This window comes from Nymphaea colorata, chromosome 9, assembly GCF_008831285.2.
Source record: "Nymphaea colorata isolate Beijing-Zhang1983 chromosome 9, ASM883128v2, whole genome shotgun sequence".
In the NCBI taxonomy this organism is placed as follows: Eukaryota; Viridiplantae; Streptophyta; class Magnoliopsida; order Nymphaeales; family Nymphaeaceae; genus Nymphaea; species Nymphaea colorata.
The window spans coordinates 469,724-490,436 of NC_045146.1; the positions used below are offsets into that span (position 1 = coordinate 469,724).

At 37.4% G+C, this 20,713-nt stretch overlaps 1 protein-coding gene across 2 annotated transcripts; it reads right to left on the minus strand.

Annotated features, from left to right (window-relative positions):
* Window positions 1-2,324: 2,324 nt before the first annotated feature.
* Window positions 2,325-11,868, minus strand: LOC116260766 (GDSL esterase/lipase At5g45670-like). Of its 2 annotated transcripts, none has more exons than XM_031639239.2 (5): window positions 11,513-11,868; window positions 10,613-10,737; window positions 10,226-10,471; window positions 9,593-9,848; window positions 2,325-2,951 (listed from the first exon to the last, which is right to left on the minus strand). In XM_031639239.2, the coding sequence occupies exons 1-5, from the start codon at window positions 11,757-11,759 to the stop codon at window positions 2,728-2,730; spliced, it is 1,098 nt and encodes a 365-aa protein (XP_031495099.1). In that variant the 5' UTR covers window positions 11,760-11,868; the 3' UTR covers window positions 2,325-2,727. The 2 variants fall into 2 exon arrangements, with proteins under 2 accessions (XP_031495099.1, XP_031495098.1); XM_031639238.2 differs by lacking the exon at window positions 2,325-2,951 and adding an exon at window positions 6,079-6,650 and having other exon boundaries at window positions 11,513-11,865.
* Between the last annotated feature and the right edge of the window lie 8,845 nt (window positions 11,869-20,713).

Consider the following 20,713-nt stretch of genomic DNA (forward strand, 5'->3'; position numbering starts at 1 on the left):
GTTTGTGCCATTGAGAGAGAGCTTTTGCTCTTGTCCAACCACTTTCGTGGGTTTATCAGAGAAGCAATTCCAAATAATACCTGAATGGAAGCCATTTGAGAGGCATGATATTGCATATATTTCTTATGATTATTATGTGCGCAACAAATCTTGCTTGTGGTAGACCCTATACATTGGGTACTTGGTGTTGTGAGGTCAGATGTGACTCCCAGAAAGGACGGTCCCTAGTTTGATTCTCAAGGGCTTTTCTTCTTCCTGCAGAAGCTAAAGTTGGGTGTACCTCTATTATTGAGAAGCAGATGCGTTTGTTTATTGCTGGCCTCATGAGGTGATTTGGACTGGACTTTCCACTTTGATGTCGATCATGGGGTACTTGCCAACATGAATACTAACAAGGAATTCCGTGAACTTGTTTCTAATGTTGATGTAAATTCATGGGCCACTGTAGTATAGTGTTCCATGAATTTGCCCAATTTTAGGATAAATTCTTGGAACACTATGTTATCGTTGTTGTTGCCAAGCACACTCTCAGGTGTATTTGCTTTGGCTTATTAATTAGAAGAAGTTAGCACATGTGGAACAAAAATAAAGGCAAGATGGAAGGTCATCATGAACTAGATAAAATTAATTAATTTCCTCCCAGTAAAAAAAAAAAGACGCTATAAATGAATGTACTTTTTAACGCTATAAATTTACAACAATATCATCTAATAAATGAAACATTTTGAACGTGCTGCAGGCAGGACGATTTTTGTATGGAATTTCAGAATTAAGATGTCCCATTTCTAAAGCTATCTAATAAGAATTCACCCCGGCTAGATTTGCCATCCAACTGAAAGGTTGCAGTCATGAATATATAATGCTAGAAAGCTTCATGTTACCTGCGGTTGGTGGCAGTATGCCACTCGTAGCTTCGGGCTTCTTAAAAAGATGTGCATGCTGCTAAGACACCCAAATCTTTATCATCTTAATTTCAACATAAACTTGATTAGGCTAGGTTACACCTACCAATGACACTAACAGACCCCTATTTTCTTTTTTTTTTAAAGAAATAAATATAAGGCCCCGTGTTAAAAACCAAAAATAGTGTATTCTCTTTCACGTAGTGCATTTTTTGCCTCCAGAGTCGAAAACTATTCAAGTCAACGGTGTGAGAAAGGTGATTTTCAAACCCAAAAAATCACCTTTCTGGGTTTCTCAAGTTATTAATAGTTAATAAGAACGCTGAATTATTTAAAAGACAACGTTTCATGAGCGTGTTCTAAGAAATGGACACTTTTACGTGGAACACTATGTTCCAAAGAACACAATTTTTCTGTGGTGAAACGCCCTCTAATATAAGTGCTCGGAGTCGAGCACCAAGTTAAGCTGATTTGATCCTTCCGAACATGCTTCTAGGGATGTAAATGACTTGTAGCTGAATAATTCAAAGATGATCCAACTTGTCATCCTCGCTCGCAGAAACAAAGAAAACAAAAATCTCAAGACTAATATCTCCTAGACATCCATTTAAATGTAATTAGAAATATTATGTCCTTGTTTGGCTATAGTTGCAAGTTGTTACTATTCTAATTGGGGCAGATTCATGGAACAATGTGATGCCATTTTTTATGAATCTACCCAACTCTTGGGGTGGGTTTATGAAATAGTTACAGCTTATTATTGCTATTATCAAACAGACCTCGTAGCTCTCAAACAATTTATATCCTGAAGTAGATTAAAGGGCATTTAGCAACAAGAACACTAAAATGGTGTTACATGAATTTGTCCCATTTTCACAGAATAATGTGTTAGTGTGTCAGTGTTTTTATTGCCAATCGTCCCCTAAAAGACCTAAAAAAAAAATATCACATGTTTCTTATTCAGTTTGAGCATACGGATGTGCTCATCATTGTTATCTGTTGTGCACCATGCATGGATTTGAATAGAATATCGCTTAAAAAACAATTTGACGATGGACCAACAACTTTTGTGTCCAAGTTGATCATTTATCTAGTTGATTAACCAAGATATCTAGCCAAGAAACTTATACAGTTCGCATTTTTTTTTCTCTATTGGAGCAATTACACAATCATGCCCACAAGGTTATACTAAGAAAACTCATGTGGAATCATGTATTCAAATGTTTGAGACAAAAACCTCTCCCCGAAAGAAACAATGATCTCTTTGTACTGGGTGTTGTGGCCATTTTTGCAATAGTACTGTTGATTATTATTTTCAGCTTACTCTCTCCCCATACACACACAAAAACGTATATCCAGATGCATGCATACATACATGTGTGTGTGAGTGTGAGAACAAAGGCTGTATCTGAGTAGCACATATTTGCTAAATCTGCCAATTAAACATGAAATCTCAATTATCAAGGGATAGTAAATTCACTTCTAACCAAGATAGTTTTCAAAGAAAAACAAGGACAGGAGGACTTGGTCTGCCTTTCACCCTTGATAAGAGTTCAGTTCCAGAACTATCTTGGGCATTGCAGCAAGAAAATGACAGGGAGAAAGAAAGACAGACTGCCTTTCCCCTGAAAAGAACCACCTTACTACATATATAACTACGGTAAATTCAGTTTGAACACTAAAGCTGAATGACTGACAAACTCGGACTCCTTGGTGTTTCACCGAAGACAGTTTTGGACTCCATAGACATTGAATGAAAAATATTGAACTCAAGACAATAATCTAGAAGGTACTTGATCTCTCAATTAGCAGCAGCAGACGGCCATTAGAGAGCCGCGAGGTGCCGAATGTCCATTGGGTGTGAGTCGGAAGGTGCCTGTGCACTGTAAGCCCTCCTCGCAATGAGGATATTTGCAGCCTCACTTGGGTGAAAGGCATCCCAGTAGAGAAACTCATTTCTGTTAGGGCATGGCATCTGAAATGGTAGGCATGTGATCTGCCCTCTATTCCTTCCTACCCCGCAGCATCCTGTATTCGAGACAGTGAACCCTGAATCACAGAGAAACACAGGCACATTAGAGATGGCATTTGATACTGAAGTTCTGCTTAAGAGGCCATTCGAGCATAGGAATATTATGTCACTCTCTCATATATATAATTCAAAAATTGGTGAGATTCATTGGACATTTTAAAAAGTGTTTTATAAATCTGCCCTACTTTTTGAGGCAAATGCATGGAACAGTAATAGTATTGTTTTCATTCCATACATTACTCAAAAAATTGGGTCAGATTCATGAAACAATTTTTAAAAGGTTTCATGAATCAACACTAGTTTTTTGGGTAGATACATAGAACAGTAATAATGCCAAAAAAATTGAGTCACAAAACAATTTTCAAAATGTTGCATCAATCAACAATAGTTCTTTGGGCATATACATAGAACAGTACTAATACCAAATGACCTCTTATGGCTTTTTTCATTTTCATATAATTCCATACAATTGATTCCTTGATCGGATTTTTGGAGGTCATATGCATACTTTTATTAACTTCACAAATTCATTTTGTTCTTGTTCAATTACGTATACATGTGCAGACATAGGCAGGTAATGTTATGTTTGTAAAAGCTGTGATTGGTGCTTCACAAGGGTTTCACGTCAAGTTACGTTTTTGAAAATATCAATAACATCATGCACTTTGGCTTCAGAAAAATAACTTTGCATGTAGTTCCATTATTAATCAAGTTGATCAAACACCTCATAAACTAGTCCAGACATTCTATGAACCCCAGATATGGGGAGAAAATCTTCAAAAGTTTTAAAAAAAATCAGTGCAAAATCCTCGCTTTGTGCCCAGGTTGAGCATCCCAAAATTTCCGCAAAACAAACTATCCCATACGTGAGCATGCATGTATTTATTGGCACTCATGCACATAAAACGTGAACGGAATAAAATTCACGCATTCACATGGAGGATGTATGTGAGGAAAGATGAGATCGGATAATATAAGTTGAGCCAAATAATTGCAGATCCTTCATATTTTCTCTTTTTTAGGAATTCCAAATGTGCATATTCACAAAGCAAACCCTACCACAGGAGAATGTCTCTTTGCATGAGACAGATGAAGTCACAAACACAGATTAAAATACAAGGAAAAAACAAGAAAATCAGGCATATTAAGTGAATAAAAAAATAATATAACCTCGACAAATACAAAGACACAATTGGGAGGGCTTATAATTTGGAAACAAATAATAACGAAGCCATATTCATATTCATAAGTAAGAAGCTTTTTTCCAAAGATATAAGCACTTTTGTTGCTTTTGAAAGGGGGCGGGGATAGGAAGGGGAAGACAAAGAGATAGAGGCCGAGTGGGGAGAAATGAACTTGATCAGGTTTGAATTTACTACCAAGTAAAGGATAATCGCCTCCTAATTACAATAGTTTACTATACGTTCAGATGGTAAAGTAAATATTCTATATACCTTCATTTACCGCACAAAATAGGTCAATCCTTACGGTAATTAGGAAGATTAATCCGTTAATCCTCCAAGATTTTGTGTTCTTAGAAGAGAGGAACAATGCCAACCATGCTGTGAACTCTTGGAGCATGTTTCTTGAATGGAAAAAGTGACTTCCCTAAACTTGAAGATGTAGTGTGGTGCGAGTACTGGTCCTTGAAATATAATTCTTCACATACCAATTTATGGGTTGTAAATGAATGTCTTAATCATCCATTCCAATCAATGGTCAAGTTCCAAAGGAAAATGTGAAAAAGATATGTTTCCAGGAATTCTCAAAATCAGAAGTTTTTAATTTTTATCTTCCAATTGATAGGAGTAACCCTATGTGTGTGTAGTTATTTATATGCTTCTGTATGATGCCATGCATGCTTGCATAAAAAAATAGCAATAAGTAATAGGTATGATGTCTAACATTGATGGCCAATGCCACAGGGAGTTCTTTTTCTCCAGCAGTTTTTTTTTTTTCGCAATTAGTTTTTACATATTATATAATTACTTTTAGCACATATTTTAGTTTGCATGCTTTCAATGTGCAAATATGTTTTCGATAAGGGTCTTCAATAAGACCCTTATTAAACTCGCTTGTTAAACTCAACTTCTCAACTTGAGCTCAACTCGTCTAATAAACGAGTTGAATTCGAGCCAAGAAAGAACTTGGGCAAGCTTGGGTCGTTTGAATTTCATAAAGCTCACGAGTTGTAATGAGAATATGTCTGCTGCAATTCACAATATTTTCACACAAGAAAGCTAGTTTAAGGGAGTCTTCTATTCGTCTTACAAACTTAAGGTCAACACAAGTCTGGTTGTCATCATGAGTTAAAAAACAAACTTTTTTAATTAACTGGCTCAAGCTAGTTAGGTCGGCTAAGCTCAAGATAAATCTTGGCTCGAGCTTGACCCGAGCTCGAGCTGTGGATTAAGGTACTCAAGCCAAGTTCAAGCTGGCTCGTGTGCAGCCCTGGACTTTTTTGTTTATGCCCCATTAAGTGTCAGCCATGAAAACACATTATGTTACACGTCCAGATACTTCAGCTAAGGGTTGCCATTCTAGAAAGGATATGTGTATTGAAAGAAGTCAATAACTCTAGTATTTAACCTTAACTTGGCTAAATAGATAGCCATTGGAATCATTTTTGTGCATGTGGATATGTTTAATGAGATTCATTTAACATTTTAGTAGATTTAACTATCTCCAGTGTGACACCAGATTAAATTTAGATAATGGAAAATAAATGGCTCATAATTCATGAATCTGTGTTATTGCTTCAAATGTTCAACAGAAATAGCTGTGAACTTTGTTTTAACAAATGGGAATGGTATGAATCCTCTAAGTACTGTTCACAGTTTCCCTTTTCATTTCAAATGTAAAATTTAGGACACAACACACACACACACACACACATATATATATATATATATGTATGTATGTATGTATGTATGTATGTATGTATGTATGTATGTGTGTGTGTGTGTGTGTGTCGCATCTTGAATTCTTATGTTCATGAATAGCTGACTTCAAATGCTAAAACAAACTATCCACAATTGATGACTTCGTGGCATTTTAGATTGACTAAGGTATCATTTGATGTAATGCAAAAATACATAAACACGTGAAACAATGAAATCACAGCACATTTGTGATCAAATAAACTGCAAAGACCAAATCCAAAAGATCTAATATAATTAACAAAATTCTTGATGGTAATGGCCCAAGTGCTGCTAAATCTCTCCATTATACATGTTACTCCTTTCATTTTTCTGAAAGGTACCAGACCCAATGCTACCATTATTTCCTTCAAGAAACACCAGAATACATGTAGCTACTAAATAACCCACTTCTTTTACAGTGGAATTGGCCTATATCAACAAAGAGCATGCTTCGAACCAATTCCATTTAAACACAATTTAGCATTGAAAAATATTGAACAATATCATAAGATAGCAACCACACACACTAATTAATCTAAAAAGATCGTGAATCTTGTCACTAGATCCGCCATTAAATTGCTGCCAGGCTTTGGATATCCATGGGATACGAGTCCGAAGATGATGCAGCACTGTAAGATCTCCTTCCAATGATAAGGTTTGCTGCCTCAGTCGGGTGAAAGGCATCCCAGAACAAATACTCATTCCTACTGGCACAAGGCAGTTGGAAAGGGAGGCATGTGATCTGCCCATTGTTCCTTCCCACCCCACAACAGCCAACATTGGATACACTGAATCCTGAGCAAGAGAGATAGATAAAGAGAGATCTTCCTTGGTTAGACTTTATGCTATCTAAGCTAAGTACATATGAGTGGATGAATGGAACTACAATATGCATTTCTATCTCTAGAATTTCATGCATTGATATACAGATTCAATAGTACTGTAATCAACTTTCAATGCATCTAAAGTAGAGACAGTATTGATATTGTGCTCATATTGCACCTATCCCCCAATCACAAACATCAGATGGATTGAAGCCTGATGTTTGGAAAGTGAAGATGTAGCCTTTTCCATGTGAGTATGCATGAAACAGTTTCTGAAGCAGATTCATCCACCTACTCATGCATGAAAGAAGGAGAAATGCTGTTCTGCATCTAACAATGGAAAGGCTGCATAGAACAGCTGTTAGATCCTTTTTTGTCTAACAGTTGTGACTATGGAGTGAGCATTTGTAGAGCAGGGAGTTTAGATCCTGACAATCCACTCTTGTCTCTCTTCATTTATAGCTCAATAAGGAGCATTAAATATGAAAAGAGTAAGAGAAACCTGTTTTGGTTTGAACTGGAGTTGTTAGGATCAATTTCCCTCAGCATATTAATGATATATTAACATTTGACATGAAACTAGATTTCGGCTTTTAAGCCACATGATACACTTAACTTTTGTCCCTATCTCTGTCTCATTAAATACTCAACAATAAGCATTCAATGACAAGAAAGATAAGACTCAATAATTCGATTGTCATGATCTGCAAAAGCCAGATTCTCACTGTCTATATGATATGTTAATGGAAAAATTTAGACCATGTTGAAGATGATCTAATAAATTTCACATGTTACTACATCATAATCTGTGGAAACAGCTTATGCTCTGCCCTTTGCCCAGGAATTGTGGCCCTAGCTGTCTCTTGCTAAGCTTGACGTACTCATGCTGATTAAGCTTAATAACCAAAATTTTACTTATAATTACCAAACTTCAGGACATCAGCTAATATATATGCATTTAGGCAATGCTTGCAAGTAGAGCTACGAGCATTCATGGTAGAGACCCACATGGTTTCAACAAAAAACCATGGTTTTGGGTTTGTCTAGAGAACACTGTGCGCAGTGGCTTGCAAGTTCCATGAATTCCAAGCAGAGTTGGAATATGTGACTCTGGAAACCACATAAACATGGTTCCAAATAGAGCCTTAAATGCATACATGTTTTTGGCACTGATCACAGAGTTTAATGTTGGCCCTCCAAATATTTGGTCCATTGGTTCTCACTAGCCCTAATTTATGTTTCCAAGTTCAAATGAACTACAACATGTGAACATGGTTGAAGTGTCATCTTCCAATAACATCAACTAAACTTATCTGTGTCCAATAGAAGGCATGATGATGCATCAAGATCTCAACTTATAGCTTGATCACTTATAAAAAGGATGTAATTCTCAATGTTGTAGAGTAGCAAAAACTTAGACTACAAAATTGTCTTTTCTAAGTCTAGTCGACCCGTCTGCAGCAACCATAAGGTTTTGAAACTATAAGCAACAAGATTTGAACCCTAAGCTAATAACCTCAAGGGCATTCACTAAACTATACACTTTATGGGGTCACTAGGTAACGGGAACACTGTGCTAATGTTTCATTAATTTATCCCAAAGATTAGGGTAGATTCATAAACCATTGCAATCCAATGTTTCATAAATCTACTTCAATTTTTTAGACAGATTCGTGGAAATACTAACACAATGTTCTTATTACCAACACCCCCTTATAATACGTATTTATAACAGTAAAAATAATTGTTTCCTTTTCATTGTTCCATAATGGGATGGAAGCTATTTGGCAATAATAACAATCTGTTACTGTTCCATGAATCTGCCCCAAAGCTTGGGAAAGATTCATGAAACAGTAATAGCTTGTTGCTATTACAAAATAGCTTCATAGTTTATGATCCAAAAAAAGAATTTGGATCTAATTCAGAACTCATTCTGAATTCAACCATAAATTGGAACAATGTTTTGTTTCAGGTGGATTTCCAGATCTGGATGACGACCATCCGAATGCAGCTTTTACACGTACAAGAAGTCTACAATCCTTTTTTTTTTATCCAATATTATAAAAATTGTTTCGGATCCAAACTCAAATCTGCATCATTGGCTCTTATTCAGAACCAAAGCAACTTCAAATTAAATCTTGGAGTTTTATTCAGATGATTCAGATCTGGCAAGATCCACAACATATCTGAATATTTCTTAACGAGCCGTGAGCCGTTCTGAACCAAACTCGAGCATGTTTTTTCATTAAAAGTCGGTGTTTTCTCGTGAAATGTTGTAAAAGAACATGCCGATAAGATTTTCTTCATGTAAAAGTTTGCTGAATCTAATCAATTTGGACATGGCCGCTGGTTTTCATACCCTATGGGACCAGTTGGTGAGCCCCCTGTTTGCGTGGGATCCCAAATCTCGTCACTCGTCAGGATTTAAATTGCAGCAGCGTAGTCCTTGTGACATTATTAGCATGGTGCATTTCATGCCATCACAATTAATGACTTTTCCCATTTCATATTACCATGCGTCACAAGGGCACACATGGACCTGATTTATTTTCGAATCGGACTGGCTATGCATTTAATTTTGTTGATTAAATGCATGGTGCGGAAAGGACATGTCGCCTGTTTGATTTTTGTGGATGTTATGAGGTTGAGCGCGATACCAAGATAAATGTATCGACTCAATCTTGAAAACCAGGCATCGACACAGTCTGTATGGTATCAAAGCGATAAAAAATTAAATGTCCCATAATTGCCAAAATCTAACCCGATTTTACTTTGACAAAAAATATAAAAAGAAAACCTGATTTTTAAGATCATAGAGATTGCTGGATCTTAGATCCATGAATCTCTCAATTGAGAGCATTTTAAGAGAGAGAGAGAGAGAGTAGAGAGAGAAAAAGAGAAGGGGGATGATACCGTGTTGGGGAGCGCTGCGGAGGATGTCGGCGAAGATGCCGAAGGCATTGACGTAGATGAAGTGGGCGCCGGCGAAGTTGGTGTTGAAGTGGTCCACCACGGAGATGAGGCGGTTATTGAAGAGCTGCACCGCGCTATTTATTCGCTCCACGCAGGTGACGCCGTCCGCGCTGTACCGGGACAACTCGCTCGGGCTGCAGCCCACCGGACCCACACCGATCAGCGCCACCTTCCTCGCCCCGTAGTTGTACAGCGTCTGCCATTCAAGCCATTCAATTTAAATATATATATATATATATATAGCATTATTAATTAATTAAACAACATAATAATAATAATAATTCTAGTTCTTGCCCTTTTTGAAATAAAGATTTTAGTAAAAATGAGAACGTGTTTGATTTTCTGCTTTTGGAACGTGCCGGACACAAGAGTATGTGATACGTGAATTTGAAACTTAGTTCCATATAATTAAGAGTATGTGATATGAAAAGGTATAATGGTACATTACCAACATATATTTTATCAAAACTATCCAAAGTGACAAGCGCTTAAACATTGAAGAGATATATAGTTGTATAATCCTTGACTAAGCTTTAGGGTTTATGTTAAACTCATTAATATTCGATTACTGACCGTCAAGTGCTGTGTATATGACTCGATCAAGTTGTCTGCGTAATCCTCCGGCGTGTACTGACTGCCAGTTGAGTAGAATTGAGGCATGAAGTAGTTGTTGAGGTAGTCATTACCACCCATCCCTATTGTGAAGATGCATTGGCTCAGATGATTTGCTGCTGAATCTTCATCTCCAAGAACATTAACGATCGCAGAGACGGCACTACGATAGTTCTGGATCTGACCACTCATGGTGATTCTTCCTCCCTACCAACAAAGAATTTCAAGAACTTGGTCATGTTTCACACCATTCCAAACGCCACCCAGATCTCGTAATTCAATCTATTGGTGTATATACTTGTACTCCTGTTTATAAGTCCTACTGAGAATGTTGGCGCAAGAAATTACCAATTGTCTTCCAGTTTCTTCCCGGATTCCGGCAGCAGCAGACGCAAAATTTGCTCCTGACAAAAGTGACTGAGGATTTGAACTTATATAAGGAGGGATGAGGTCATTGAATCCGAGAAGTTGAGCTGCATCAAATGAGTAACACAAATTCAGTTCCCGGGATCATAATCAACTGAACAAATTGAACCAAGAAAACAAAATGCCTCAAAAAACTTTGGTGTGGATGAAATTGTTTCAAATAAAGATGTTCTGCTACTTTGAATGGATTCAATATTAGTACTAATTTGGAACATATGGACCACTAGAAAGTAATACATTCATGTAGTCAAATGATTCTTGAAGCCACTAGATGGGGACTAGTGCTCACTGATTTTATGACCCAACCAACCACTTAGATTTCATCTTTGGAATCCAGGAACCAAGTTTAATGGGGACACCTGCCATTAATGCAGAAACATAATGCACGAAGACGGCGACATATCTGGGCTCTTGGTTTCCCAAGATCGACGGTCCACATCAAGTGCTTACCCCAAAAATGCGTGCACTAAGTTAAAAGACGGTCTTATTTCCAAAAACAAGGAGCATGCAATGAAAAGGTTGCGAAACATGCACTATGCTAAGTTTGTTTATCATTTCTCTATTTGGCTTATTTAATGCAGGCGACGACAGAGCCCAAAAACGAAGCTCAAAACAGCAAACTCATTAATAAGCGATCGTGATGTGGCCTTCATTAGCTTCATGATATCCTTGGTGAAAGAGATCTGCGGCCAAAATCATGAAGAGTTCCTGATTTTACATGACAAAACATGAACCAATGATTCTTTGGCGCTCACTTGGTTTTCAACTACAGCGGAACACGTACCGAGCACAAGACCAGGGTTCAAAGAGATGAGAATTTACCGATGACGTCGACGGTGGTCAGGCCGTTGCAGAAGCGGCCGGTGGGGCCTTGAGGGAAGTCGATGCCGTATGGCCGGTAGTCGGCCCTGGCTAGGGAAGCAAGGTTGTTGTTGTTGCCATTGTCTACAAGCGAGTCTCCAAAGATGAAGTAGCACGGCACCTGCTGCGCCGCTGCCATGAGTGCCAACCTGAGCAGCACCAGCGCCACCACTTCCATGGTGCACCTTCTCCTTGCTGCCAACCCCATTTGAGAGAGAAAGGAGAGGAAGAGAGAGAGAGAGAGGTGAGTGGCGAGTGGTGCTGTGGATATGGACTCTAGGAGGAAGAAGAAGATGTATAAATATATGCGCAGGGCAAGGATGGCATGGCGTTCAGTCTTTGCTTTTATGGTTGGAGGGGTTTGGTAATCACATTCAATTCACGCGCACAATGCAACATGGAGTGCTGGATTCCAGCGCAGTACTCAATGTTAGAGAGAGAAAGAGAGAGATCTAGAGAGAGAATGGAGCTGGTTCAGTGGAGGAGGTACATGGTTCAGGAAATTAACCATGGTTAACTTAAAGCAAGAAAAAGATGTGCAGTTCCTGTCAGAAGCATAGCCTGGGCAGGCAATGGACGTGGAGCAGTGAAGCCTGGTTAAATGGACCTGAGCCAATGGCAAAACCGATGGACTCGTGAGGCCAAGATCCGAGTTTAATGAGATGCAGGCAAGTAATTAAGCTACTTATTTAAGAACAAAAGTGAGGCTTGATTGCGAGTTTCGGGTCTCGGATTGTGGATACAGTTGGATCTGTGACCCGCAGGTTAGAGGAAAGATCCTTTAAATCTGTACCAGAACCAGAATAGTACAGGGACAGGAGGAGGGCTCGTGAACCGGTTCAACTTGTAACTCTTTTTCGTTTCTTTTTCTTTTTCTTTCTCTTTTTCCTGAAAACGAAAAGATGTTTTTTCAAACTTGCAATGCAATAACATTTGAAAATTCTGACATAGAGTGGAAATGTCGCGGAAAAGCATTATGATTATTCACAGGCTTTCTTTTGAAAAATTAATTTTTTTGGCATTTGTTGGAGTTTTCCTCTCTTGAAAGAGGGTCAATTTGGTCATTTCAAGCCCAGAGCAACATGTTTGTAACCGGGACATGTAATATTTTCTGATTATTTGCAGACCCAAGTTAAAGATTGGACCCGATCAAAAATCTAGATATATATATATATATATATATATATATAGAGAGAGAGAGAGAGAGAGCCACTTAACCTTGCATTTATTCATAGAGGTGAGGGTGCATGTGTCACGCCTCCTAACAAGGAGTTTTTGGGACTCACAAGGCCATGACTGTGATCCTCATCTCTTCTTCTTCTTCTTCTTCTTCTTCTTCTTCTTAAGGTTTCAGCTTCATGGCCGAAGGCAGCATTTCGTGGAAATCGATAATGAATATATGCTAGATCTTGATGGGTAAAGATGATGATGTTGAGAGGTTTTACCAACCGAAGGCCAACCAATGTTAAAATGGTTTATAATTGTGAAGTGGGGAGGAGGCGTCCTGTCCTTTCAGACTATCAAAAAGCAAAAAAGATCTGATCGAACCTAACAAAAGAAACCATGACTTGCAGAGTTGGATGAGACGAACTAAATGCTAGTGTTCATTAATACTGTTTGCTGCATTTAGGTAAGGCACTCGAGGCTTCAGCGACATCACGGCAGCAGAGAGCTCTGATCGAGCTGCAGCCAGAAGCTGTGTCTGCATGTTTTGTTGTAAGATCAAGCTCGAGTGCTCCTTCATTGTCCCGGAGAGACCTCAGGAGGGAGAATTCTCGGCCTGCAGTAAAAAATGTTTTGGCTAACAAGAAAATGTTTGAGAACTTTATATCATATGAAACATTTACAGAGTTTAATGATACGAGTAGTTGTATATCTTGCATCAATATTTACAATCGTCCGGAACACTGTTGATATTATTAAACTTGTAACCTACTTGGATTTGTGAAAATCTGTTAAAGTTTGGCTTATTTACTTTCGAAAGCTGGAATCCACAGACTGTGTGGACTAAGTAAGTGTGAACACTGTATATGTGAACTGATTCTGAATCCTCCGACCAATTTAATCAATTAATAGTTTATAAAGAGTTACACATATAATTATTTTCTAAAAAGGCAAACGGTCATCTGTAGTTTTACTTTAAAGTAAGTAATTTTGTGCATAATATCTACGAACCATCAGTCAATGTTTGAATGACTTACAATTCAATCATCATAATCCTGATATTTTACTTAATTCAAACACGCATATTCAAATCTGCCGGACATTAGATGCCACCAGATGACTGGAAATTAAAAAATATCTTGATGCATATTAATGACAGCTTTTGATAAAAATTCCATGGCACTTCTAGAAAAGGTTTATGGTGCTTTCAATGACAAATTATATATATATATATATATATATATATATATGAAAAGTTTGTTCTATCCTACCTTGCATTATCGATATTATAGTATCCAAATCTTGAAGAATAAATGTTCAGGTATGTTGGAACCTAGGTCTGAGTATTAGATATAGTTTAATACATACCAGCCAAAGCAACTCTAGACTGGACTGGGTGTCCAAATTAGTGGATCCCAACCCCCACTATAATGGGCTTCCATTTGCAGTTTGCACCAAAGAAAGCTTCGGACAAGAGTATGACGTTTTATGAGCTTAAAGTATGCATGGTTATTCATGTCATAATTAAAATACATTTCTCAAATTACTTACATAGTAGAAAATTTAATGTCATAGTCCACCTTTTTTAATGACACTGTCGTTTGCATGTCGACCTTCTGCCCAAGTATTCATTATCCCTTTAAATGCCAACTCAGCAGCTAAACCCTAAAGCTTGTTCCATAACATGTCTCAGTTCACAACTAAAAAAAACTATAAATCAATAGACATGTAGTGTAGAAGACTAAGTAATTAGGTATATGAAACTATCATTTAAGATTATTTTTTGCATCAGAATATCTAAAAAGAAATACAAAACTGATGTTTAGAATGAATCTTTATGAAAATGTTAAAAAGTAGCCTTTTGCATCCATGTGTGTCATGATATTTAAAAGAAATTAAAAGTTAAAAAATGACAGTACCCAACTGACATATATAATTAGACGATTCTCAACATAATCTCTCTTGCTTTCTCACTGAGATTTGAATTTTACAATTCATTGAAGGGCGATTTAACCATATAAAGATTCTATCCATGCAGAAAATAAAAAGTGAAAAGGTCAATAATTGAATTTACTTATTGGGTTTATATTTTGAGCCAACAGTGAAAAAAACAACTGAGAGACATAGGAATTATTTAGAGTGAGAAGCTTTCAACTTGGGCAGAGGCCAACTTGCAGCCTGCTGCTGTCGAACCAATGAATATTAATGCCTCCAACTACCGTCCTCTGATACTTAAGACTTTTCTGCTATGTCAAGGACAATAATGCCCATGTGCACCTAACGTAGACCTGCCAGCCATTTGACCTCACAAATATTAGGAGAAAGGCAAAGTTTTAGAAAAAAGTATAGCCTTTTTCCAATTGTCAAGACAGAAAGAGAGCAAATCAATAGTTATGGAGATACATTTAATTTTACTGCAGCAAGAAGATCTAAAAAGTTAGATGCATGCTCTCCCCAATGGTCCTGCCCAATTGGACAGATCTCTGAGAAAATGAGCCCAAAATTTGGTCCTGCCCAACTGGGCAGGTCTCTGAAAAAATGAGCCCAAAAATTTGGTCCTGCCCAATTGGTCAGGACAGTGAAAAAATGAGCCCAAAACTTGGTCCTGCCCAATTGGGCAGGTCTCTGAGAAAATGAGCCCAAAATTTGGTCCTGCCCAACTGGGCAGGTCTCTGATAAAATGAGCCCAAAAATTTAATCCTGCCCAATTGGTCAGGACAATGAAAAAATGAGCCGAAAACTTGGTCCTGCCCAATTGGGCAGATCTATGAGAAAATGAGCCCAAAGACTTGGTCCTGCCCAACTGGGCAGGTCTCTGATAAAATGAGCCCAAAAATTTGGTCCTGCCCAATTGGTCAGGACAATGAAAAAATCAGCCCAAAACTTGGTCCTGCCCAATTGAGCAGGTCTCTAAAAAAATGAGCCCAAAGACTTGGTCCTGCCCAATTGGGCAGGTCTATGAAAAAATGAGCCCAGAACTTGGTCCTGCCCAATTGGGCAGGTCTCTGAAAGAATAAGCCCAAAAACTTGGTCCTGCCCAATTGGGTACGTAGGTCTCTACCCATAAAGGTGTGCTCCATTTCTCTCAACCCATCAAGTAAAACTATCTCAAAATTCCAAACTTGTGTCTACTGAGCGCCAGAAGATCATGATGGTAAGTGCCGATTGGGGTGTGGTTCCAAATGAAGTAATTCAAGAATGTCATACGTCAAACGAATACAAATTAAAAGATCCAAAAGTGAAGGAGTCTGCAAGAAAGAGTGAGAAATTTCAAGTTCAAATTAGAGATTCAATTTTATGGTACCTTATTATCTGATAATAAGTGATCATGTCAATTATAAATGTCATAAATATCTGATCAATGTTCTATATATTAGATTCTGACCATACTTTATAAAACAAAAAATGCTTGTCGTTCCGACCCCATATGGGTCACCAAGCTTTTCAGCTTACGCTGCGTATTGGCGAATAATATGGCAGACAATTCGACTTGATATAGACATCACTAGATCAAATCAGCCAAGAGAAGATCAGTCCGCTTGCTGGGGCTTTGTGCTCATAGTAGTAGCAAGATCAATGAAGCTTAAATCAGAACTAACCTCCAGAGAAATATCCTTAATATGGGAGGCCGATATCACACAAGGCTGATACAGGTCTTTTAATTTTAGAACTAATTTAAAATATTTGAACATTATTTCTTAAATTCATAAAATCAATAACGATAGCATCGACTGACGTATATGCCTTGTCGTTGGCAATAATATCAGCTTCCTACCAAACCCATCAGATCGGACCATCTAATTTCAAGGCAGATATAATGCATGGCAGTAAAAGTGAATAAATAGGTGCAACGTCGGGATAGTGCCAACTTTCTATGGTTTAAAAAGGAAGTACCAATATACATGCTGAAGCATAATGAGGGCGCCATGTGGAGACACCATAAAACAGTAGCTCTAGACCCTTGCAAACACAAACAAATAAGTTGTACTTTATTGGCGTACATAGTTGCAGGAAAAAGTGTTCAATTTGAAAAAGTTTATTACCAAGAAGGAGCTGGACTGGTTCCAGTCAGATGTAGCCCACACCAGACTAAATGCCCCATAAGCACCCTCTTTAATGAAATTTTCTGACTCGAACACTATGAAGGGGCACGTATGTATGTGTTGGTAAATATTCATTAAAGCCCATCAGACTTCTTCGATTTGTCAAACTTCTGGCTCACTTTCATCCCTTTCCACAAGTTGGAGCCACGTTTTCAACTGTACGCCTCTTGAGAAATAAATGATAAGACGAGACAAAGGTTTTAGTTTTCGTAGGAAGGATATGAATATACGTGACAGTACAAAATTAAGTATTATAACGATTAAATCAGAACAATCTCTCTCTCTCTCTCTCTCTCTCAACCAAGGTAAAGAAAAAAAACGACGTTTCTCTAAGATTTAGTCTAGTCAATATATGTCATACTTGTAGTTGTGTGTGGTGTATATATATGTGTGTGTGTGTGAAAATTGGTAAAAACCATACCATTAGGGTAGAGACAAACATCAGACCTATTAAAGTTAATTATTAATTTTTTCCTTTACAATCTAACGTTATAGATATAATCTTATGACTGATTTGATGAGAAATATATACTAAGTTAGTTGTTTTTTTACCTAAATAATGTTTTTTTTTTACTAATAAACAATTGAACGGCTCTTATAACATGAAAAATTTTGATAGTATAAAAATCAATTATTTACAAAAATGACTTGAAGTAAAGCATGATATATATTAGCTTAGTGTTTATAAACACATTAAAAGGTTCACATTTTGTTTAAAAAGCACTTTTTAATCATATGAATTTAATAGGTTTGATCTTTATCCCTTAACCAACCATTCAGAGTCAAATCACAGCTGTTTGATTTCATGCATCAAGCAGTTGTGATTAAACCACTGTATGATGCATTGCATGGGATAAGGATTTCTTTGTCCAAACCTAGATCGAGAAATTTAAGGATATATATATATATATATATATATATATTGACAAATTCATGAATATGCTCTCTCTCTCTCTCTCTTTGTGTGGGAAACAATGAAGTGAAGGGTTATATCGAGATGAGTTACCCTATGCCAATAGAGTGCGAAGTCGATCTATCATCCTTTTAATCGAAGTGGGTCGGATACCTTTAGGGGCCATTTGATAGTCTCGAATTTAAGATTTTAAAGGTTTGAGTATCATGAATTTAAAATCATATCCTTTCATTTTTGTTCTTAAATCCAACTATTTCTCAATGCAAATAAGTAAAATAAGAATTTTAAATGTGGATTCTAGATCTGATCTAAGATCTTTAGTTTAATGAACCATGAACTTTATCATAAATCTTTTGCCACATCAATAAAAACATGTCACGTCAGATCCATACAACATCCATATATTTCAAATCGGAATTAATCAAATGCCCACTTAACTTTTTTGGATTCTCTTTTTTGTCAAGGATAATTCTATTATTTAAGAAAATATTTTTTGCATTGCTACTTTCTCCTTTTAAGGGACTTATCTTCTGCTATTGTCTTCTGTCCCAACTTGCCGAGGGACACGTAATGCCAAGAGGTCTCAATAGATCTGCTTTTAGGGTTCCTCAAGTCACCACTGCAGTACATGTCGCTCAGCAAGTTGGGACAGAAGACAATTACAGAAGACGGATCGTCGCAGATGGGCCACAATAATAAAGTGAAACGGCTGCCGACTTCTTACTTCTTCACCGGTTCCGTAGAGGGCCGGAAGAGAAACAGGTGACGGAGAAGAGATGGCATCATAAATATATATGTCAGAACCTTCTGCAACCCATCAATGCGACCGCCATTGCCAAACAAGAACCAATAAATTAGCCAACTTGTGGTAGAGAGCGGTTATGTGCATTATAACATTGACGAAGAACAGTCTAAAGTAATGAAAAAGTGAATAAATAAAATAATGTTTACGGTCTTTTAGAATGTCTACGTCTTCTGCAGACGAACAGCTAAAGCTGATGCTGTCTTCTCGCGCATTGTAAGGTTGAAGGGCTTTCCACTTTTGTGAGCTCTGCTGTCCTTGGTAGACAAACAAACAGGTCTGATCTCGGGGCCATGGGCAGTCGGATTCTTGTTGGATTATCAATGATGAGGGGAGCTTCTGAGTTCGGATAGAGTCTTGACACAGATCCATCGAATGATTAATCTGCAGAAGAAACTAAAACTACTGAACTACCTGTTTGTACTATCAATTATCACTACCCATATCCAAAAGATGCAAGAACATTGGAAAGTAAAACAGTAAAAACAATGAAAAGATATAAGGACAATGGTATGAACTCCTAAAAGGGACAATTATCTAATCCGATTAAGTAACTAGTAAAGTTTTCAAACACAATGAAACTTCCAAACTATATGGATACAAAAGAAGAGTTGGACTATGGAGCCTGATATACGCTTAATAGGCTTCCCTTATATTTTGCAAGGACACTTATATAATTTTATATTTTATAGGTTTGACTTAATCCCCATAATTAAGGGAGATGACTCTTTCTTGTGTTCTTTGACCTTTGAGATAACCACATAAAATCATAGTTGGCAAACCCATGACTCGGACTCGAAAGTGTTGATGATTGGGTCACTAGGCAATGAGTTGACTCATTGACTTCATGAGTTGATTTGTCGACTCAATGGAGTATTCAAATAACCATATTGTAAGCCACACTACAGCTGAATTGGGCGGTCAGGAGAATCAGGGGTGAGTTAGGCTGAGTGGGGCCGAGTCATGGGTAAGTCAAGCCAAGTCAAGGGCGAGCTGGGCCAACCTTGACTCATGGCCTAATTTATTGGCAATTCGAGCCGACTCGGGCGATTCTTGAATTAGCCCAACAAGCTTGCCAACTATACATAAAATCATTGTGCCTTCTTTATCTTCTTCTGTGTTTTTTTTTTTTTTTGGTGTCGTAAGCCAGAGAGAGAGAGAGAGAGAGAGTTCCTAACAGGAAGAACATTTGAGTTCAAGACAATCCAATAAAGTTCAATAATTTGTTTCCTATGCACTCTATGTCAGAGCTGGAGCAACCAAAAGTAACAAAACCCTTACAATGAATCTGACTCATGATGTGTCCATACTTCATGGCAAGGGAACTGCATTTCTGCCCTTATCATTGGATCTTCATAACATGTATAGAAACAGTGTGTTGCCACGCGGAGAATATGTCCAGCCCTTTCAAGACTTCGATCACTTAATTATCTATCATAAAGTTGCCGCATTTATAGGTCGAAAGACAGGAACTTGTTTAGTTTTTTCAGCGCTTGAGAATGGCTTTCACAGACTTCACTTCTATGCATTTTTCTCTCCATGACAAAGAGCCTATTAATCAACTGTCGAACGATGGTAATTGTATAGTGAACAGGCAGACCATCAGTCAATTCACTTGAAGGAACTTTTCAACAATGCACAGAAGAGTTTGGCCATAGTAAGAGCACTGTTGTTTAATATTTAGAAAGACTGAATTGGCAGAAACCTTCTCTGCCTTGCTTACGAGTTTAAGTTAGGTTTATGAAATAAAATGTCTAAAATACTTACGTTAAACAAATTTTCACGTTTCTTAGTTGGTAATGAGCTAGCCTGTCTACTATTTCAAATAATATAATTTATCCATCTTATTTGTATCCAAATTAGTACTGTTATTAGTATCAAAGCTAGTTAGGCAAAAGTTAATTTACATACTAACGTTAGAAAATTATCAAATAAAAAAGATTTGGTGTACCTAATTATTCAGTATTCACTAACTTGACAGTGAACTTAGAGAAAATGGTTTTCAAGTAGCCAAGAGAAACTTTGGAGCCTTCTAACATTAATCCAACAAGCTTAGATGTATTTTCCATTATATGTGTCCCCTATTCTCTAGTTGTGCTTTTCAAGTTTTTCTCAGTAAGAAAACTAATTATTTGACATTATAATTGCTTGTAATTAGTTTGATTCCTGTTCATGCTTGT